General features: G+C 45.7%; 1 protein-coding gene across 4 annotated transcripts in view; it reads right to left on the reverse strand.

Annotated features, from left to right (window-relative positions):
* Positions 1–22,164, reverse strand: part of LOC135913346 (disintegrin and metalloproteinase domain-containing protein 10-like) — a 48,732-nt gene that overhangs the window by 19,546 nt on the left and 7,022 nt on the right. For 3 of the 4 annotated variants that reach the window (XM_065445941.2, XM_065445938.2, XM_065445939.2), the window contains exons 4-9: positions 19,927–20,183; positions 17,949–18,302; positions 14,386–14,572; positions 13,219–13,406; positions 11,060–11,249; positions 7,110–7,266 (exon numbers count right to left, since the gene is read on the reverse strand). In XM_065445941.2, coding sequence (XP_065302013.1) covers positions 7,110–7,266; positions 11,060–11,249; positions 13,219–13,406; positions 14,386–14,572; positions 17,949–18,302; positions 19,927–20,183 — 1,333 coding nt within the window. The remainder of the gene's footprint in view (positions 1–7,109; positions 7,267–11,059; positions 11,250–13,218; positions 13,407–14,385; positions 14,573–17,948; positions 18,303–19,926; positions 20,184–22,164) is intronic. The other variant, XM_065445940.2, reaches the window with a different exon arrangement.

Here is a 22,164-nt window from a genome sequence, read left to right on the forward strand (position 1 = left end):
GGAGACTTTAATATGCACATAAGTGAACTGGATGGGTTCACAGATGGAAACGGACACCTCTTGTTTCGAATGACCGAAGAGATGGAATTAGTTGTGGCAACCCCCTGAAGACGAATGCTAGTTTCGGTTTCAAGGAGCATGCGCGCTCCAAGCGGTTGCCGGACATCCTTACTTATTTTTTTACTTGTCTTTTTGTGAATTTTAAATCGGACGAAGCATGGGAAGTGGTTGTATTTTTGCGTCCGCCAAGTTTCCCTCCGCTCACCCTTGCCACTCACTCAGCGATATCACAAGTCAGATCGCGCTTGGTCCACTGCTTCAGTTGCCGTCCCAAGTGTGAAGATGGGAAAGATAAGACAGAGAAGCTTGATCAGGCGTGCGACGAACGGAAGACACAAGAAACCAGGTCAACCAAGCGTCAGACGAAGAGGGCTGTACGGGGGATCGCATGTGTTGCGCGGCTCTGTGGTGTTCTAACAACGAGTATTGCAGTTCCGCAAAGTTCTTCAGGTTTCCTATTGACAGTAGGTAAGCACAGGTATTTCACTTTATTTTCTGAGTAGGTATTCATTTCGCATGAGTAAACCAGTTTTGTGCAAGCCTGAGTCGGCTGAAATAGGAGCGGTATCACTCTACCCATTCGTCATGATGGCAGCCCATCTGCTGTCGGTGAAATACTTGTGCTGGAGAACTTGAGTGCGAGTTTTTTATTGCTCAGTTGCCTTGCTTTAGGCTCAGCTTCGGTGCATGCAAGTTTTTGAGCACCTCTATTACAGACTAGGCGCAATGTTAATTCTGTTGCTGGCAAAACGTATTTAATAATGTCAGTAATGCAAGTATAGCCCATTTAGCGCTAATTAAGTACGAACTGGTTATCCCTCTTGCGATGGTTGGTTCCTTGCGTTGCTGTTGTGTCAAATTAGTGTCCTAATACTCGCCGCGCTTTTCTGTATATATGGATATGACGCAAAGTATGACGACAGGCAGATTATATGCGCTTGCAAGCGCTATAGGAATAGGCTCCCTCATTCGGCATGTACTTCAAATAATAAGAGCGGTTATAAGCTACGTCCTGTTCATGCAGATGCATGTGGCCAGATTAATATACTGTGGGTTTTTGCTTCTCATGCTGCCAATGAAATACATGTATTGTACTGTACCTTCTTTCTGTAAGCCACAAAATATGTCGCCGTCATGACATACCTGATAGCCAAGTTCCGTCTGACCTGCCCGTGATGGTTAATTTTCGCATTGGTTTGAATATTCTGGAACCTATGTTCGCTCATTATGTACAAATTTCAGTTGGGAATGAAAATTGCTTCGGCAGATTGACACTTTCGCATTGCGTGGAGGTGAGTCTTTTTCCAGAACAGAATGTGTAAATAAAAGAAAAATGTTCGACTTTTACTTGTGTTGAGCTTTCCATGAGTGAGAAATCGAGCAGCTTTAGTTGATTTACTTGACAACACAAGAGCAAAATTAACGATTGATGGTGCCAAGAACTTACTTTCGCTGTATGCGCACGGCGATGCTGTATGCGTATGCTGTATGCTGTATGCCGTATGCTGTGTGCGCGTGTGCTGTGTGCGCGTGTGCTGTATGTGCCTGCGAGGGTGATCCGACGATCACGGCTCAATCTCGCATGCGCAAGAGAGTAAATCGGGGAAGAAGCGCGCCGTCTTCTGTCACTCGCAAGTAACCGGAGGAAGGGTAGGTAGGGTGGGGGGTGTCAAACTGCTGTAGCAACTGCGTATGGCTTGAAAGCGATCTGCTTTGCAAATAGAGTCTAGGTGGGCCGACGGCTCGCAGCTTTGTGTGGGCAGTTTTGTCACCACTCAGTTTGCGTTGAAATGATAGACAGCATGAAGGTCACTTCGCTCGCTTCTGCTGCCGCACTTCCTCACGCCAGCGTTTTCACAGCGAGTGTGCGCAGTCATCGCGCGGGATGTGTGCATGTTTGCTCAGTGCGTGCTGGCACCATGCTTCTTAATTTAGTTAGTAAGCAAGTGTTCAGAAGTTTATACGGCAGCTAAAGCTACTATGCTTACTTATTATGGCTGTGTACTCATTTGCTATCGCAATCGATGCTTCGTCTTTCGGGCGACACTGCGACTTTTTTTCCGCTTTGACCCTCCTAATACTAACGCGTTAAAAAGAAAGATAGAAGAGGGATCACAAGAAAATTTATTCACCTGTAGGCACGCGTAAATTGTGGTACGAACATAAAGTACAATATAACGTATCGCATATGCAACACTTCGTACTTCATATAACCGAAACACATGAGCAAACAAAATAGTAAATCGTGTCTGCTTGATACTGGGCTTTGCCACTTCCACTCCAAACCCATTGTTATACTGCATGTACAATATCATGAATGACATGTTAGTAGAAAGTGCACGCAAGACTGTCATCGACAGAACGCTATCTTGAAAAGCCTCCGTGCTTGCTCTGGCTAGTCAGCAGATTTCGCCTGCCTATGCGGCTAGCATTATGAGCAACCACAATGTAAATCTATAATGACGAAGTTCATTACGATTCCTTAATGTCTTTTAAAGTATCATCTGTTGTTGCAGAGTACATATATTTTTGTTTATTTATTTATTTACAATACCGCTACTCTCGTTCGAGAGCGTGGCAGTTGGGCAATACAGTATATATTCATGTATATCAGTATGCATGATTTAAGTATAAAACACGGTTAAAGAATATCTAGGCAGAACAGCTAAATAAAAGAAAAAGAAAGGAAGAAAAAGAAAAGCAATTGTCCAAGGACAGTAATAAAAAAAGGACGCCGAGTTTATGAATACAGATGAAGGTTTCCACATGATATAACTAACATGATACTCAAAAAAAAGAAAGAAACTAGCATTGTAGAACACGCAGGTAACCATTTATACATGAAATACGAACGAACGGTAATATTACCCTTAACGCGCCGCGAAATTGTGCAGTATGGTGGAGAGGTGCGGTAATAACATATAACACTTAGAGAGAGAAAAGAAAGGATTTGAGAAGAAAAATCTAGGCAAGAAATTAGCAGGAAAATGGCAATTACAACAATAATCTTAGGACTCCGAATAATATAGTATTATATAATAATATTTTTATTTGGTAACATAGCATGGTATATGTTGACATAACCGCAACTAATTAAGCATAAAAAAATAAAAACAATGCAAAATCTGTGACGATGATTCACGCGATGATAAAGAACTTTATTTATGCACTGCTACTTCTACCTGTGAGTTTAATCCTGATAATGATTCGATGTTGGTTATAGCAGGATTGTCGGTTCTATTCAGCTACTGTGAAGCGAAAGAAGGAATACATAAAATTGTCGTTGCTGCATGTGTATTCTGTTAAAGTGCACGCATGTTTGTTACTTGTTTTTTTTATGTCTCATAAAATGAAATTTACCCAGACACATCTACCTTATAGTTATTTTTAGTAGCTAAAACAAGAACTTCAGTCGAGCCTGTTTTGCTCTGGTAGATAGCGTTGCAATCCAGACTGCGTTAGTAGATCAGTCGGTGTGTAAGTGCGTTTATATTTATTGCGAATGAACCTTATAGCCTTTCTTTGCTATTGCTTCTAATTTTGTCCTGTGAGTCATTGAATGAGGAAACCAGACCGTGTTTACGTATCTGAGAACTGTTCTAACGAACGTTTTGTAGGCCAGTAGCTTCGTTGATGCGGCAGAGAGCGCAAATCTTCTTTTGAGGAAGAATATTTTGCGTAACTCTCCTGCGGTGATATTCGTAATATGTTTATCCCACCTGAGGTGTGAGGTTAGTGTAACTCCTAGTTATTTATGTGGCGTACTTTAGTTAGCAGCATGCCGTTAATCTCATGTGTAAAGTTAGATGGTCTTGTTTTCCTTGTTACGGTCATGGTCACAGATTTTTTTACGTTAATTGACATCTGCCAGTTAGTGCACCAAGTAGCTAGAGTGTTGAGGGATGTGGTCGCTATAATTAGCTTTTAAATATACGTATATGTAGATATATGCAAGCAGAAATATCATGCGGGTACACGTTTTTACTGGGAGTGCAGAAAGGCATTGGCTACTCACGGTATGACCAAACTGATCACTTCTGGACCTGGGTACCTGCCCGCTCGTTACAATGGTTCGTTCGTGTTGCGATGCTTCACGTATCTCTACATTACATCAGCATCATCATCATCAGCAGCAGCAGCAGCAGCAGCCTGGTTACGCCCACTGCAGAGCAAAGGCCTCTCCCATACTTCTCCAACAACCCCGGTCATGTACTAATTGTGGCCATGCCGTCCCTGCAAACTTCTTAATCTCATCCGCCCACCTAACTTTCTGCCGCCCCCTGCTACGCTTCCCTTCCCTTGGGATCCAGTCCGTAACCCTTAATGACCATCGGTTATCCTACCTCCTCATTACATGTCCTGCTCATGCCCATTTCTTTTTCTTAATTTCAACTAAAATGTCATTAACTCGCGTTTGTTCCCTCACCCAATCTGCTCTTTTCTTATCCCTTAACGTTACACCTATCATTCTTCTTTCCATAGCTCGTTGCGTGGTCCTCAATTTGAGTAGAACCCTTTTCGGAAGCCTCCAGGTTTCTGCCCCGTAGGTGAGTACTGGTAAGACACAGCTATTATACACTTTTCTCTTGAGGGATAAGGGCAACCTGCTGTTCATGATCTGAGGATGCCTGCCAAACGCACCCCAGCCCATTCTTATTCTTCTGATTATTTCCGTCTCATGATCCGGATCCGCCGTCACTACCTGCCCTAAGTAGATGTATTCCCTTACGACTTCCAGTGTCTCGCTGCCTATTGTAAATTGCTGTTCTCTTCCGAGAATTACTTTAGTTTTCTGCAGATTAATTTTTAGACCCACTCTTCTGCTTTGCCTCTCCAGGTCAGTGAGCATGCATTGCAATTGGTCCCCTGAGTTACTAAGCAAGGCAATATCATCAGCGAAGCGCAAGTTACTAAGGTATTCTCCATTGGGGGATATGCAAAGGGGGGAGGCAGCTGGGGAGGATCAGGTAACAGTAGATTTGTTGAAGGATGGTGGGCAGATTGTTCTAGAGAAACTGGCCACCCTGTATATGCAATGCCTCATGACCTCGAGCGTACCGGAATCTTGGAAGAACGCTAACATAATCCTAATCCATAAGAAAGGGGACGCCAAAGACTTGAAAAATTATAGACCGATCAGCTTACTGTCCGTTGCCTACAAACTATTTACTAAGGTAATCGCTAATAGAATCAGGAACACCCTATACTTCTGTCAAGCAAAGGACCAGGCAGGATTCCGTAAAGGCTGCTCAACAATAGATCATATTCACACTATCAATCAGGTGATAGAGAAATGTGCGGAATATAACCAACCCTTATATATAGCTTTCATTGATTACGAGAAAGCGTTTGATTCTGTCGAAACCTCAGCAGTCATGGAGGCATTACGGAATCAGGGTGTAGACGAGCAGTATGTAAAAATACTGAAAGATATCTATAGCGGCTCCACAGCCATCGTAGTCCTCCATAAAGAAAGCAACAAAATCCCAATAAAGAAAGGCGTCAGGCAGGGAGATACGATCTCTCCAATGCTATTCACAGCGTGTTTACAGGAGGTATTCAGAGACCTGGGTTGGGAAGAATTGGGGATAAATGTTAATGGACATTACATCAGATTCCCCTTAATATTGAAGGGCCGTATTATTACTAAAGCAAATATCTTTATATGGTTCTTTCACCCGTTTTCGTTTCGTGGTGACGGGACTTTCACTCCTAATGCGAAGGCGCCGATGCAAATGGCGTGTGCCTTCGCGCCAATGAATTGCGGGGCCCATTCGTCGCCAAACGCCAACTGTCATAGCTATTTGAATAAGTACTAGTTATTTGACTATTACAGCTCTCACGTGCTGCCGCGCGAGCGCATCAGAAGGTTTCGATGCTGCGATGTCGCGTTCGGGGACAAGCCCACTCTTCTCGCGCCGCCCTCTCCCTCTGTGAGAAGGCTAGGGCGGTCGGACAGAAGTTTAGCAGTCGCCTTCCGCACCGGCGTTCACGCCGCTGGAGACAGCACATATGACTAATCGGCTTATATGGCAGTTACCCGTTGTAGCCCGTTGTATAGCGTTGTAGCCACCACTACAACGCTATAATGTCACCGGTTAACGACTCCGTTCTGCACAGAATTACGGAATGCATGAAACAAAAAACGCCACCTAAATAACTTCACTGCAACAAATATACGTCTGCAAGCGCATCAGTATTTTATGAAAGTGAATAGCTTTCTATAAGCTTTCGCCAATTCAACTGCGTTAACAATCATCATCGATGTTTTCTGCACAATCTTGTTTAAACCAAGGCGACTGTTCTATTTCCCTTGCTGCGGGAAAGTGCTACGATATAGAATACAGCTTTTTTTTCGCGTGTCCCTAACGTCCTCAGATTGGTTCAGTAGTTTACTAACTCGAGAATATGCACGGCACACGAATTTTAAATACGAAAGGTTCAAACTGAAGCTTCTTATTTAAAATAAAGAGAAACGTCGGATGATATACAAAGGCTGGTCCCTCTAAGTCTGTGAGTCATTATTTGCAGTTTGTATTTATTCTTGCTACAAACCGGCAAGAAAGTGGAGTCACATGACGCCTAACGCAGATATATATCTATATATCTGCGTATATATATATATATATAAATATGTGTGCGTGCGTGCGTGCGTGCGTGCGTGCGTGCGTGCGTGCGTGCGTGTGTGTGTGTGTGTGTGTGTGTGCGCGCGTGTGTGTGCGTGTGTGCGTGTGTGTGTGTGTGTGTGTGTGTGTGTGCGTGTGTGTGTGCGTATGTGTGTGTGTGTGTGTGTGTGTGTGTGTGCGTGTGCGTGTGCGTGTGCGTGTGTGTGTGTGTGTGTGTGTGTGTGTGTGTGTGTGTGTGTGTGTGTGTCCGCAGATAGACAGCGGACGTGCCAGTACGATCGTTTCGGCCAGTTCGAGCGTGGTTTACATATGTGGTTTAGAAAGCACCAGGAGTGATACCGTACATTCATTTTGGCATGGGCAAAACGCCAGACTCTATGGAGAGACATGGAGTGGTGACTGTGTTCGCCAACGGGACCTCACCTGCAATCGGCGCCCGGCTTGAGGGTGCACCCTTGAGCGTTGACGGTATTTCTGCGGACGTAGCAGCACTTCTCTTTGCATTGGGCCTCGGTGTAGCCGCAATCGCACTGCTCGTCCCCTTCGCGTAGGCCGTTGCCGCAGATCGGCCCGCTGTCAGCTGCACGGGTTTCCGGAAGCAAGAGCGGGTGAGAGATGGCTTACCAAAGATTCGTGAATAGCGGCCATCTTCTTTTTAAATTTATTGATTATAATTCGTCAAGGTGGGAGACACGGCTATGCACAAAAGCGTGATTTGTGATTAGTTATGTTTCTTCGCCTTTCTTCCCAGCGAGTTAGTCTACTAATACAGGGTGCCCGGGTAAATTTTATACTTCCAGGAAATAGACGAAAAAGAGGCCATAAATTCAGCAAAACAAAAGTTATTGGTCACGCGGGAAAGGGACATAAAGGTGAAAAGATTTCAAAGTGACATTACTCAAAGAATCCAACAAACACTGACACCAAGGACAACATAGGGGAAATTACTTGTGCTTAATAAATGGAATGTAGAAACGAAAAGTTAATGGAAATTAAAGTGGATGAAAAAACAACTTGCCGCGGGTGGGAACCGAACCCACAACCTTCGCATTTCGCGTGCGATGCTCTACCAATTGATAACCGTGGCGCTGTTTTCCCATCCACTTTCTTCGGTATTTATGTGTACTAGTAAAACCCTGGGAGTGTTAGCCAGCGCCACCACTCACAGACCTTGGCGGCGGACGTGGAACGTCCTTGTAGCCGCAAGCGTCACGAGAACGTGATCTTTTTGGGTGAAGGCAGCTGGTCAATAAACCCACATATGCTACCTGAAGGCATCAATGTTGCCGGATTCGAGACCCTCGTTATGTAATAAACGAGAAGAAAAGGGGTTAACCGAAGGGCCCGATTTTTATTAGTCATATCATGAGAAGCCAACAAACACTGACACCAAAGACAACATAGGGGAAATTACTTGTGCTTAATAAATGGAATGTAGAAACGGTAAGTTCATGGAAATTAAAGTGGATGAAAAAACAACTTGCCGCAGGTGGGAACCGAACCCACAACCTTCGCATTTCGCGTGCGATGCTCTACCAATTGAGCTATCGCGGCGCTGTTTTCCCATCCACTTTCTTGAGTATTTATGTGTACTAGTAAAACACTGGGAGTGTTGTGGGTTTGGTTTCCACCTGTGAATATACATACAGAATGTGAAATATACAATACAGAATAAAATTATGGGGTTTTACGTGCCAAAACCACTTTCTGATTATGAGGCACACCATAATGGAGGACTCCGGAAATTCCGACCTGCTGGGGTTCTTTAACGTGCACCTAAATCTAAGTACACCGGTGTTTTCGCCTTTCGCCCCCATCGAAATGCGGCCGCCGTGGCCAGAATTCGATCCCGTGACCTCCTGCTCAGCCGCCCAACACCGTAACCACTAAGCAACCACGGCGGGTACAATACAGAATCATGCACGGTGATACATAGGAAACGTTGTCATGAAAATAAAACGTACTAATCAACGTACAAAAACGACCACTGCAAAGCGTGTTGATTTATTCCTACGTGCCGGACACGTGCAATTATGAAGAGCACCATCGAAACAATTGAAGTCCTAATTTCTTCGGGTCACGTGGCAATGTATGAATGCGAAAACTAACCGCCCTTATCTTTCATATATAATGTATCTGGCAAGCTGTGATTTTGTGCGATGTTCGTGTAGATAAGCATTCGGTAACAAGAATCAGGGACGAAATAAAATTGCTAGACTGATTTTCTGTCTGATATAGCATGTGAAACGCGTTGAAACTTCCCCAGTGTCCAAGCAGAACCAAACGTGGATCGGTAGTGTGGGTTATGCATAACACGGGCTGAAAGTGTAAAATCTGCAGCCTCGTTAAAGGTATCGCACAATAATTACTACATACTCGTTTTCTTCTTTTTATGAAAGATTGCACGAAGCGTCTGATTCATTCGCCCGGCGCCCGAGGAGAAGTAAGGGTGGCACCACCATTCAGTTTGCACGGAATAGGGGGCATGTTAAGTGTGATTTACAATCTAATTTTAAAGCTCTTGGGTTACCTATGAATTTCGCAGTAAATTAAGCAAGCACACGAAAGCGTTATATACAGCCGTTATACGTAGTATTTCCCAGTGCCCCGGGAGAATTCAATGTCGCACCAAGTTCTGATTTGGCGCAAATGGGGGAAGGGATCGGGGGCATGTTAGATTGATGTGTGATTACAGTTCAAAGATGGCGAGGTAATTGCTGGCTTTGTAATTAATTACTGATCTTTATTTTTTCTCTCTATTTTAAGGCGTTAGAACATGTTTAAGGCGTTAGAACGTTAGAATGTTTCCCCGGTGTCCTCGATGAATTTAATGTGGCGCCTAGTTTATATTTGGTGAAAGTTGGTAGCGGAATACGGGTGATTGTGCACGCAAAGTTTAAAGTGTGCGGGCTAACTACGGCAGTTGCAGCAGATTATCTATACAAGTGCTCGAAAGCGTTGTACAGCCGTTATCCACTACGTTTCCTAGTTTTATGGGATGTACAAATGTGGCACGATATTTGCGCTACCGGGGAATGGGAGCCACATTATGGGTCATGCGCTCGCATAAATTCAGAAGCATGAGACGTATTTACGGTCATTGCAGAACGCTATTTATAAAAGCGCCGCAGAGCGTTGCACGTGTTGTTTCACGAAGCACGTAGAATTTTGCCCACTGTTCTTGGAGAAGCGAGTTGAGCCAGCTTCATTTCTCAAGGAAATGTGGGGAACTTTATGACCGATAGGTACACAGAATTTTAAAGTGTTGTTGTGATTAAAGTAAGCTTTTTTTTATTTCACTGCTCGAAAACACGATTACAAGAGTTGTGCGCATGTTTCCTCGGTGTCCTGGGAGAATAAAATGTCACACTGAAATTAACTTTTCAGGAAGGCCGTATTATGGGTTATGCGCGATACATCTTAAAATGTATAGTTTGTTTACGGTTACAAAAAAATATTAATGCCCCTTCTAGAGTAAACTACTTCGTCGATAAATTGGCTGTGATTCGGCAAGGTCGGACAAGTATGCTATGCTTGCTTATTCGTTCGTTGCTTTGTTTATTTGTTTGTATGCTTGCTTATTCGTTCGTTGCTTTGTTTATTTGTTTGTATGCTTGCATGTTTGTTTGTATGCTTGCTTATTCGTTCATTGCTTTGTTTATTTGTTTGTATGCTTGCATGTTTGTTTGTATGCTTGCTTATTCGTTCGTTGCTTTGTTTATTTGTTTGTATGCTTGCATGTTTGTTTGTTGGATTGTGTATGCTTGCATGTTTGTTTGTTGGATTGTGTATGCTTGCATGTTTGTTTGTTGGATTGTGTATGCTTGCATGTTTGTTTGTTGGATTGTGTATGCTTGCATGTTTGTTTGTTGGATTGTTTTGTCCGTCCGTCCGTCCGTCCGTCCGTCCGTCCGTCCGTCTGTCTGTCTGTCTGTCCGTCCGTCCGTCCACCCACCTGTGTTTGTTTGTTGACTGCGGCTAAAGTTGAGCACGGTTAAGCTGGCTTTGTAGGTTTCTGCGCAAGAAGATGTACTTTTATAGGCGTCCCAGACTAGCTACATTTGTTGTGATCTTGACGAGCCACCCAAGTTTGTGTTCATTACGCGTCTTGCACTGTCGTCGCACCCTTCATGCACCGCAGGAACATTAGCCATAACAGCAGCGTCATTCCTCCCCCCGGTGTAGTAGGCTTCCTGATGGCCTCCCGCAAACCTCCCTTTCTTCCTGAATGGTTTAGCAATATTTTGCCTTGCATCCGGTACAGTGCGTCGACTGGGAGGTTGTGCCTAACACTTCCCGAGAAAGTGAAGCCAGTAAGCCGTTACGCAAGTTATGACGGTACGAGAGCGAAATGACCACGGTGATGCTTTTACCTTCGAAGCAATTCTCCCGCTTGCTGTTACCCTCCAGCATGGGCTGCATCACTGCGCTGATGTTGGCGATGCTGCAGTTGGAGAACTGGTAGTTGTTGGCATGGGCACCGTTGCTGGCTTGCGGGTACATGATGTAGTTCCCACCTCTCTTGTCGCCCGGCACGCACGGGCTACTATCCGGCTCGTCGTGCTGCGAGGCGAGGACGTGCGACCACTGTAACGATGATTACTCGGCGGCGATCGCACCCGCCAAACAGTTATTTTAAAGCGAGTTGCTTTCTTTGTCTATCTCGCCCGCTTTCGTGGAGGTCAGCGTTATAGACAGACTACTACACCGGCGCTCGAGCCACTGGAGATAACGCACATGACAGATCGGCTTATATTTATAGCTACAGATGTGCCGGTTAGCGACTCTGTTCTTGCAACGAAACAGTAAACACCGCCTAAATATACTCACTCCAACAAATATACGCCTCCGAGCGTATCGTTTGTTTAATAAAGCGAATAGCTTGTACAAACGTAGGGCTATTCGCTAAGATTCACAATCATCGTCGGTGGTCTCTGCACAATTTTTTTTTTTTTGAGGACTGTGCAGCACGAGCCTTGAGACCTTCCTGAGACATCAGTGTTCAGTACATGCGCCTCGCTGCGCATCCACGGCAACGAGGCTCCAGATCCAATCAGCACTTCAGCAGCTGACAAAATGGACATGTCCTCTAGGTGGACTCTTACAGAATACTTCCCCTGCACTTTTCCTCCCATGCCCTGGCGTGCCGTGCACTGGTGTGCTACGCTGTAGTTTGCGTGCCTTAAACTATACTAAAGTACATCATACTTGAACACAGCGACACCCCACCTGGAACCACGGGGAGCAGCATGGAGGCGTCCCCAGGTGTTGCGTTACAGTATTTGCACATGCTGAGATGGTACGTCACGGGACCAAATGACGTACTACCTAATTCTGAACATTCGTGAGCGCTGACGCTTTTGTCAACTTGGTACAACTGCATTGCAGAAACAGCGCAACTAACACGAACGCAGAAATGAAAAAAAAGAAGCCAGCAAATCCCATGCTCTGTGGGAATCGATGTTATGCGAAGCAGTGTGCGGGGAGCCTACCAAACTAATGAGACGACCCTAAGAGCACCAAGACGTAGGCAGCTGTTTCATGACCTACATGACAGGCATGTCACGACATTCATGTCATGACCTGTCATTTATGTTCCTCATACAACCCTGTCGTACTTTGCCAGTTTTGGTCGTACCAAGTTAACGAAACGACCATGAGAGCACCAAGACGTAGGCGGCTAGATAGATACTGTCAAAGTGGCAAATGTTCGCCCAAGAGATGATTTGCATTTAAAATTGCCAGTTTCACCCGAAGGCGAAGCATTAAGAGCGATAGCACGGTTTAGCGTTGCACAGAATGCGTCTCAGGAGACTAGCGTGATCAGCGTGGCGTTGCAGGTGTCGCCCCTCGGATGGCGCACGAGATGCGATTAACAGAAAACACACAGACGCTACTCGACACCGTCAGCGCTCTGCGCGTTCCAGTTTGGCCTTGGCGGAGCTTGAAGGTCACATTTATGGAACCAGGCGTTTTCTAGGTTTGTACCTGGAGCAGGAGAGCTCGCTCTACTACGCCACCTTCAGACCAATACTTTCCTTAGTCCGGTGGTCGCCCGGTACTTCATGCCAGAAATCTCTGGCATGTGCCCGACTTGTCAGGTCCTCGCCGACACCTTTCACGCCGTGACTTCGTGCCCCTCTACTCCACTCTTTCTCATCCCCTTTTCCCGTCCCTACTTGGAAGGCTTGGGAGGAGTACCTGCTCGGCTGCTCTACCTTGGAAGCTCAACGTTCCTTGGTGCGCGCGCCCGGGCAGCGGCCATCTCCAATGGCGTCCGTCCCGGACTAGGGGCTGCCACTCAGGCGCACGGCAAGCAACTCTCTTATTAACTTCTTGAAAAAAAATGTTTCTTCCACCACCACCACCACCACCACCACCACCACCTATCGCTCTAGAACACGTATACCGGCGCTCAAGCTGGCGCGGCCGGCGTGTGTGTTCTGTCTGCGTCCGTGTCAAGTTGCGCTGTTTCTCACCACGCATCTGAACATCGCGCTTCGCGTCCACCCTCTCAAGTCAGCGCACTCACAGGTGATCCAAAATTGTGACCGATCTCGTGACAGAAGGTGATCTCGCTGGAGGCCTGTGACACGTGATGGCCGTAGTTGAGGAACGTGATGATGCCCGTGTTGAGGCTGAGCCTGGTCAGCCCGAGCTTGTGGCCGGACTGGTCAGTCGGCACAAGCTTGTTCTTCTCGCACACACCCAGAGTGCTCGCTGCGTGCATGTTAAGTTCACTCACTTCAGTCACAGCATCGTTCATGCCACACGTAAGGACAAATCGTCATTTTGGTGGCTCGCGGATTTGGCATCACGTGACACGTACTTCCCGCAATCGTGTAATCACTGCCTCTATATCCGGTTCCAGCGCGGACAAGCTCGCTTCTTTGAACCTTCCTTAATTCGTGCTCTATTAATTTTCGTATTACGCTAAAGATTTCGATTAGCAAAAACAAACAAAAGCATATCGCACCTGGTTATTAGCTCACTTGCTGACAATATTGGCGTAGCATGTATACAAGCTTGACAACTTGTTCTTGGCGTTCGTCCGCATTGTATATCCTGTGATATTACGTGCAGCAAATGCCCTGCCTTACTTTGTTCTTACAAGAATTCGAGTTGCCAAAGTTCCAAGGTGCAAACAGTCAAGTCATTTGCTCTGAGAACCGCAGCTGCAATAGCGTTTTATACGTTTCGCGATGCCTTCGCTGACGCATAGGCAAAGAAAGAAAACGGAGGATAGAGGACCTGATCCACAAAAACACCTTTAATGAAAGAGTGGTTCGACCTGTAAAGCCAATAGCCAACATTTCGTCAAGTGGTTTGCTTGCTTCTTTTGGGATCTATTGAGTGCATTCTGTTCGAAAATCTTCTGATTTCCAACCACCCAGTTCCTGTTGCTCGAAATCTTAACAGCTTAAAACAAGCGACACAACAAGAGAGACACAGGGCTGAACTTCACTTAATAGTTTCCTCCTTGGTGAAATGCATGCCTTTCTGAAGATTTTCATTAATACCAACATGCTGGAAGTTAGTACCCCACAGGTCGCTTCATCCTGATGTGGTTCGTTTTGCTCGCTGTTTTCTTTCATCATAAACAAGCAACCAGCCCAAATTTCCGTCTAAATCTTTATATTCCAAATTGCGCTTAAGCGTAATGTATTTGGCTCCGTGACGTAAAAGAAGAGACTCTGACTTGATGAATTTCCCAAGTAGGCCAAGCCAAGGACGCCGTCCGCGAAATCTCGGTATGTCCACGAGTACGCGAGGCAGTATTCGTCGAAATTGGCGGACCGTGCCGTGGTCAGCAGGAAGAGAGCCGCGTCCATGTTCTCCTGACAGAACTGGTTCTTCTTGTCTGAGCAGCTTGCGGTATCGTTGATCTGCGGCAAACATGTCGGCCCTTTTAGTAGGGTCAACCAAGAACAATCTCCATAAATATTATACTGGACCTATCATTAATCCATTCATAATTTGTTCATTTGACACCGAGCGAAATACCTACTGCCCTGCCTGACTGGATTGAGTGGCTAAGCCCAAAGAGCGTGTTGGGACCTCGGCTTAGCGGAGGCAAAGAATACGCGTTTTGACAGCTTGAGAACAGAGAGTTGACTGGCTTTACTCAAAAGTAAAAGCAGGCACCCTAATCCGACGCCTGCTTCCAAGAAAGAGCAGGCGGCGATGAGCCCCCGTGGAGGCAAGGCGAGGTAAAATTTCCCAGAAGCGGGGACAGCGTAAAGTGACGGACGGTTGCTACAAGCGAAAGCGCCGAGAGCTATAGGGCCGAAATTCGCGTGTTCGACTTTTGGGACTTCTTACCAGTTTGGTTGTTTAACTGCTGTAACCATTGCTTTTCAGATTGATTCAATTGTACCATGAAATAAATACCTTAGAAACAGAATTTTACTAATTTATATGCTTTGTACTTTTTCTAAGTTTTCTGACATTCCTCAACTGTTACGAAACACAAAATGCAATGCAATGAGCACCAGTCCATATCACGTGCCAATCACCCGCGAATCATTTGTTTCCGCCCAGTTATACTTTTCTGGCGAGCTTGTATTTAAACCGCACTGTTAAGGGTCGTAGGAACCATCAAAGCAAGTAACTGGTTCGTACAAGTTAGCACTTACTACGCATTTTGCTTCTTTAACAAGGAAGCTACATGTGACCATGGAAGCTATCCTGTTCTTTTCAAACACGCGAGTTCTCAGGTGTTGCTCCTGGGAATAATTTAGAGAAATTACACGAACTCTGTTACTGAAACCCATTGTCGTGACAGGGATCACAGAGAAATTGGCACGCTTCTCAGCTTACCCAGCAGATAAGGTTGAATGCTTTTCCCCATTTAATTTCAGGACGTTTACGTACCTGGAATAATGCACCTTCTATTATTCCAGGTACGGCCTCGTATGCATGACGCGCAAGTGAACTCCATCATGAGTTGCCGTCCTAATATTTGTGACTACCCTTATAGTCTCCTATGCACACGCGTTCAAAATACATCACACAAAAACACCTGAAGACGCCTCTCCCACCACACGTCTTTTGGGGTATCAGCGAAACCGACTATACCAATAATGTTTTCAGGTTGCGTTAAGCACAATTTACTGACTCCTTTGCGGTATTCTGCCGTATGAATCATTCAGAAACATTCCGGTGGTGCTATAGGCGTTAAAAAGTTGATTTTCTTAGACATTACTGCTTTCTTGCTGAAAGGAAGCTTGCATGACCCGACCGCACAAGTGCACGGAGCAGGAACATTTGAGGAATTCATAAAATTTATCGTGGCTTTGGTTGTCAGCTTGCAATTCGGTGTTGCATTTTGGTGACTGAGAAGGGAAGTTTATACGATGCACTCTTCAGTTCTCGTGCTCCGGAAACTTCAAAAGTCAGGGGTACGCGTATTTCACCGGTGCAAGGTGATACGGAAACTGTGCTACGTCTGTTTACATGTCATGCTTCAGAAAATGGTGGTTGGTGGTGGATCGGTCGGTGTCCAGTCAGTTGTATAATGTGTGTGTGAAGGTTACATGTGCGCTGAACACAAAATATTGCACGTAATTACATGCCACATATAGAGAGAATCTTTCATGTATCAAAGGTGGAGGGGTCGGCCTGAGTGACGTGTCTCTCGCCTGCTACTCCACGTTGGGGAAGGAGTTTAGGCGAACGACAGATATATAGTACGGAGATGAAGCAAAGAACGGTAAAGATGATCATAGCTGCTGCACAGTTTTCATTTCGCGTGTAAACCATATGCGTGAGTGCGTCACGGCACATCCATCATGTCAGAGGTCACATATAGTCACAACAGGTCATATAGGTCAACTGTCAACAGGTCAACAGTCATATAGGTCACAGCAGGTCACATATAGGGTTAAAGTAAACAAATTTGCACGCATCGCTGTAAGTTGTACAGTATTCAAGTACCGGCTTCACCAAAGCTTCGGTTTACATGTGCGCTGGGTCTGCATGACTTTCTGTCTTTATTTTATGCTTTGTTTCTTTGTTTTGCACTTGTACAAAAAGTCATAAAATAAGATATTATCAAGAGATTATTATAAAAAAAATAATCGGCCCTTCCACTCTGTCAAGAAGCACGACTAGCGAAGCTGTTATGCGTTCTTCTAAGCTGACGAAATTATGTATATGTACGACTATATACATGCACTTAAAGCCCGCGACTCGCCAGTGCTGCTTTGCCTCAGCCGGCGCTCAAGTTCCCAGTCCTGCTCACGCCGCCGTTCTTGACGGGCACGCTGCGGGTCCTCGCCGTTCGGCACACACGACCAGCCAGGCTCATCGACGGGCTCACGATCGGTCTTAGCGGCTCCCTGCCGTCGGAGCGCCCATTCCCTCTGTCGCTCCCGACGTCGTTCTAGAAGGAGATGTTGCTACTCTTCGGAGCGCACGATACGCGTTCGCCCCATGGAACCGCTCCAATAAGGTCGCTAGGAGACCACTGACCTCACTCTATAGACGAATACACATTGGACGATACATACGTGTACATTTATTACGGCCTTTACACGGGCACACTCGCTATAGCGGCGCGCCCCCCTAGCGGCAACGAACGAGGGCCGCGCCGAGCACAATGGGCCATCAATCATTCCACTCGAAACTTGCGACGAGCGCACTAGGATGAAAAATGGGCCATCCACCATAGGTTTTGACATTCATGCCAATGAACCTACAAGACTAGACTCTCTTTTGCACTGACTCTGGAGAAAACACTTTTTCTTTGTCGACGCGACGGTATACACGCACAGACGCAGCAAATTTGTCGGGGTGGCCATATACAGCTTCGCTGTAGAAAGCTGCAATCACGATCGAAGCCAGAGTGACGAAGTTTTAGAAAAATGTATGCAATTTCTATCGTTCGTATGCTTTTATAAACGTCACAGTGTCGGCACGCGGAGAGATTAGCGCCAAGTTTATCTCTAGTGCACTTTCGGTGCGAAAGCATGGGTTCTAGCGATACCTTATTCACCTCTTGCAGCCGATCCTGCAAGCGTGCGCGTGGAAGACTGGAGGGAAAAAGAAAATAAGAAGTATATATACCTTATATGCCTAAGCATCTCAATAAATAAACTGATTTGATTGATTGATTGATTGATTGATTGATTGATTGATTGATTGATTGATTGATTGATTGATTGATTGATTGATTGATTGATTGATTGATTGATTGATTGATTGATTGATTGATTGATTGATTGATTGATTGATTGTGTGCTGTCATTATGGGAATGGTACCTGAACTCGGTGCACGACGAAACTGACGTCTTGAACTGAACCGAAGCTCGTGCGGCGGTAGACCTCGGAAGCCCGGGCCACGTGACCAGCAATGAGCGTGGAGAGGCGCTCGCGCGTGCGCACCGCGTCGCCGTCCTCCTTGTGGTACTTCTTGTACAGCAGGTGGTCGACGGCGATGTGCAGGCCGCACACGCGGTAAGTGCGCACGCTCTTCCTCCTCCGCTGCACGGGACCGGCCACGGGGCCGCCGTCTTGCTCGTCTTCCGCGTCGAAGTAGTGCTCCTCGGCTCCCTGTGCTGCCAATGGCCTCCGGCCCGTCCAACGCTCGGTCCTTGAGCCGTGTACGTGGCTTTCCTGTGCACAGGGTGTCTCGGCTAACTTTAGCCAGATTTTTCAAAAATATGCGATTGCCACGTAGCGGGTTAGATCCAAGGTAATGTTGTTTGCCGTCGCTTGGAGATGCTCAGTTCTTTTTTCATTCCGCCTATCTATATGATTAGTCTTAATTAATTAACTTCCTGAATATTCCAGTTAGATGAAAAGTGTAAGTGAGAAAATTGTAAAGCGACATGGAAAACTCCCGATACATCTTTCTGTTGCTCAATACGTGCTACAAGAAGTGTTTTTTCCGAGCGTGAAAGAAGCCCGCAAATGCATGCAATATTGCCGCGCGACTGGCAGCTCGAGGCAGTTTGCGTGTATTTGCAGGCAGCTTTCACGCTCGAAAGACACTTTTATGTAGCACGTATTGAGCAACAAAAAAAGCTGTATCGGGAGTTATTCATGTTCTCAGCTGCTCTCACGAACAGTTTTAGCGTAAGAATATTTTAGTGAGAACGGGTCACGACGGTTGCATTTTTCCCGCGATCGAGGTATATATGTGCCGGTGTTCGCGCGGGGTGAAAGTGAACGGAAGGTTGGCCTGTAATGCGGCAACAGTGCACAAGTCCACATTTCTTGTTTCTTTCATCTCTTTTTAGAGAAAGCAGACGCTAGCACCTATTGCAAATTTTGCTTAAATATTTTTAGTAATTATCAAAATGGGGGGGGGGGGGCAAAAAGCTATCGAGCCCACGCGATGATTCGAGCTTCCAATCCATAACGCTGTAAAACAGTTGCGTAAAGCGCACCTCCGTATCCCGCTTCAGTGCTCATGCGGCTGAATACTTAACGTTACGAAACAAAGCGATCGAAATAAAACGGCTGGGTGATTTCTTTACCGTAAGGTTACGAAATAAAGTGGTCGCATGAAAATATGCCGGCTCTAGTGTACGGAAGTCGCCACTCGGTGCTCAAAGATGAGATTCACATGCCAACACCAGCTGTGGCGGACACCATTTATTTATTTACCCTCGGGGCCTTTTGGCGTTACAGAGACGCTAGCACCTATTGCAAATTTCACGTAAATATTTTCAGTAATCATTGACATGGGCAAAAACCTATCGCGCCCATGCAGACGGAAGGCCAGATGGGGTGTGTGTCACATAACGACAGAGATACTATGCGGTCAGGACAATTCATAGGCGCCGTATAGTCGCGGCTTAGCGTAAAGACCACAGCTATGGCAATACTTAGCCTTGCCTTCACGACGGAGTCATTCGGCCACATTTCTAATCGAGCTTCTTCATCAACTCCGTCTAGCCAGATTTATGTCCCGTGTTTAACTTTTTCTCATTCTATCTTTATCATCAAACTGGTTGTACTTGCGAAGTCTGTATGCGTATGCATGGCAACCGGTTCTCTTAATTATTCTCTCTCTCTCTCTCTCTTTCTCTCTCTCTCTCTCTCTCTCTCTCTCTCTCTCTCTCTCTCTCTCTCTATTCATATGCCCTATTTTTCTTTGATGCTTCTCCGCCACTGGACCAACTACCTAGCCTCCTGCTATGGATCCGACCATTTTGGGGGAGTTCTCACGGTGTTCTGACAAAATAAATACGTAAATGAATTGTGTTGCTTTGAGCGCGCATACAGCACATACATTTGAGGTAGCCTCCTGCGTTCGCCTGGCGGAGACTGCCAGCTGCTGCATCCAGCGTGCGGTCTCCCCGCGTACACCGCACCATCCTGCGCGAGGCATGCTAGCGTCTTCGGCGGCGTACATCACCGAGTGAAAAGGCGTGCGTCGGGCGAAGAACTTGTGCGCCCCTTCGACGTAGAAGCGGCCCCAGCGGGACTGGATGGACCCTTCGAACACGCCGTTGTGCAAGCCACCGAATACCCGGCTGGAAGGATCGCCTGCGATTCCGAGGGGGGGGGGGGGCAGATTTGGGAATTGATAAGTCGTTTTCTCAGTGCGATTTGTTACTTGTACTTCTGCACAGTTGTACAGGTACAATTACTTCTTCCGTAGTGACAGGTGACTTGTTTAACGTGTGTATTAAGACTTCCTGGGCGGTGTATGAAGCCAGTCATACAATACTCCACGGCACGGAAAGGGCGAATTTGGGAGCTCTCTTTGCCACACACAGATTTGGCAGTGGTTAGGTAGAAGATTAAGTTGACTGACCTGTATAAAGGTACCCAGAGCAGTCACGCTGCCTTCATTTGAAGTAGTGATGAACAAGATACAAAGGCTCCTTCTATAACTAGGGATGAAGTTTGGAGGGCTTTGCAAGACATGACCCCGGGAAAGCGGCAGAAGAAGATGGAATACCAGTCGATTTAATCAAAGATGGAAGATATATAATGCTTCAAAAGCTTGCGACCCTTTATACACAATGCCTCACGACTACAAGTGTACCAGAGAGCTGGAAGAATGCCGACGTTATACTAATCCATAAGAAGGAAGACGTTAAAGAATTGAAGAATCATAGACCCATTATCTTGCATTCAATATTGTATCTTATGTTCCCCAAGATAATTTCCAATAAAATCATGCAAACACTTCACTTGACATAATCAAAAGAACAGGCTAGGGATATTCTACAAGGGATCATGCCCATGTCAGGTAATCGAGACATCTGCGGAGTACAATTTACCCCTCTATATGGATTTCATAGATTACGAAAAGGCATTTGATTCAGCAGAGATACCAGCAGTCACAGAGGCATTGCGTAATCAAGGAGTACCGGAGGCATACGTGAATATATTGGGAAATATCTACAAAGATTCCACAGCTACCTTGGTTTCACAAGACAAATGTAAAATTGCCTATCAATAAAGGGGTCAAGCAAGGAGACACAATCTCTTCAATGCTATTCACTGCATGCTTAAAAGTATTCAAGCTATTAGACAGGGAAGGCTTGGGAGTGAGGATCAAAGGCAAATATCTCAGTAGCCTTCGGTTTGCATATATATGTGATTATCCTGTTCAGCAACACTGGGGACGAATTACAACAAATTATTGAGGACCTTAACCGAGAAAGTGTAAGAGTAGAGTTGAAGATTAGTATGCAGAAAACAAAGATTATGTTCAATAGCCTGGCAAGGGAAAAATAGTTCAGAATCGCCAGTCATCCTCTAGAGTCTGTACACGAGTACGTTTATCAGGTCAATCACTGGATACCCTGATCATGAGAATGAAATTTACAGACGAATAAAAATAGGTTGCAATGCATACGGCAGACATTACCAAATCCTCACTGGGAGCTCACCACTGTCGTTTAAAAGAAAAGCGTACAGTTACTGCCTTCTACCGGTGCTAACATATGGGGCCAAAGACGCTCTAGAACAAGTTAAGGACCGCGCAAAGAGCGATGGAACGAAAAAATGCTAAGCGTTACATTACCCGACAGAAAGAGTGCGGTGTAGATTAGAGAGCAAAGGGGGATAGCCGATGCCATGTAATGCGATGGACCATTATATCGTGTTATAGAAATGGTGCCAAGGGATGAGAAGCGCAGTCGAGTACGGCAGAAAACTAGGTGTGGTGATTAAATTAGGAAATTTGCAGGCGCAAGTTGGAATCAGCGCGAGACAGGGGTAATTGGATATCGCAGAAGGTAGCTTAATTAACTGCACAATGACATCATGCAGAAAAGTATTTCAGAGCCTATCGTCTGGTTTCATTTCTTCTTTCCCTTCTAATATTCACGTACCGAACATGTTTATATACGCCGAAGAGAAAGTGATCCCGTGGGCTATTCCATGAGCTGGGTTTCTTACGTAAGCGAGTTGCAAGTCATGTAGTAGTGTACAGTCTAAACTTATAAATAGCGCACGAAGGAGGCAACACGACATATCGACTGTCGTGTTTGTAAATTTAGGCTGTACGCTA

Source organism: Dermacentor albipictus, chromosome 4, assembly GCF_038994185.2.
Source record: "Dermacentor albipictus isolate Rhodes 1998 colony chromosome 4, USDA_Dalb.pri_finalv2, whole genome shotgun sequence".
NCBI classification, from domain to species: Eukaryota; Metazoa; Arthropoda; class Arachnida; order Ixodida; family Ixodidae; genus Dermacentor; species Dermacentor albipictus.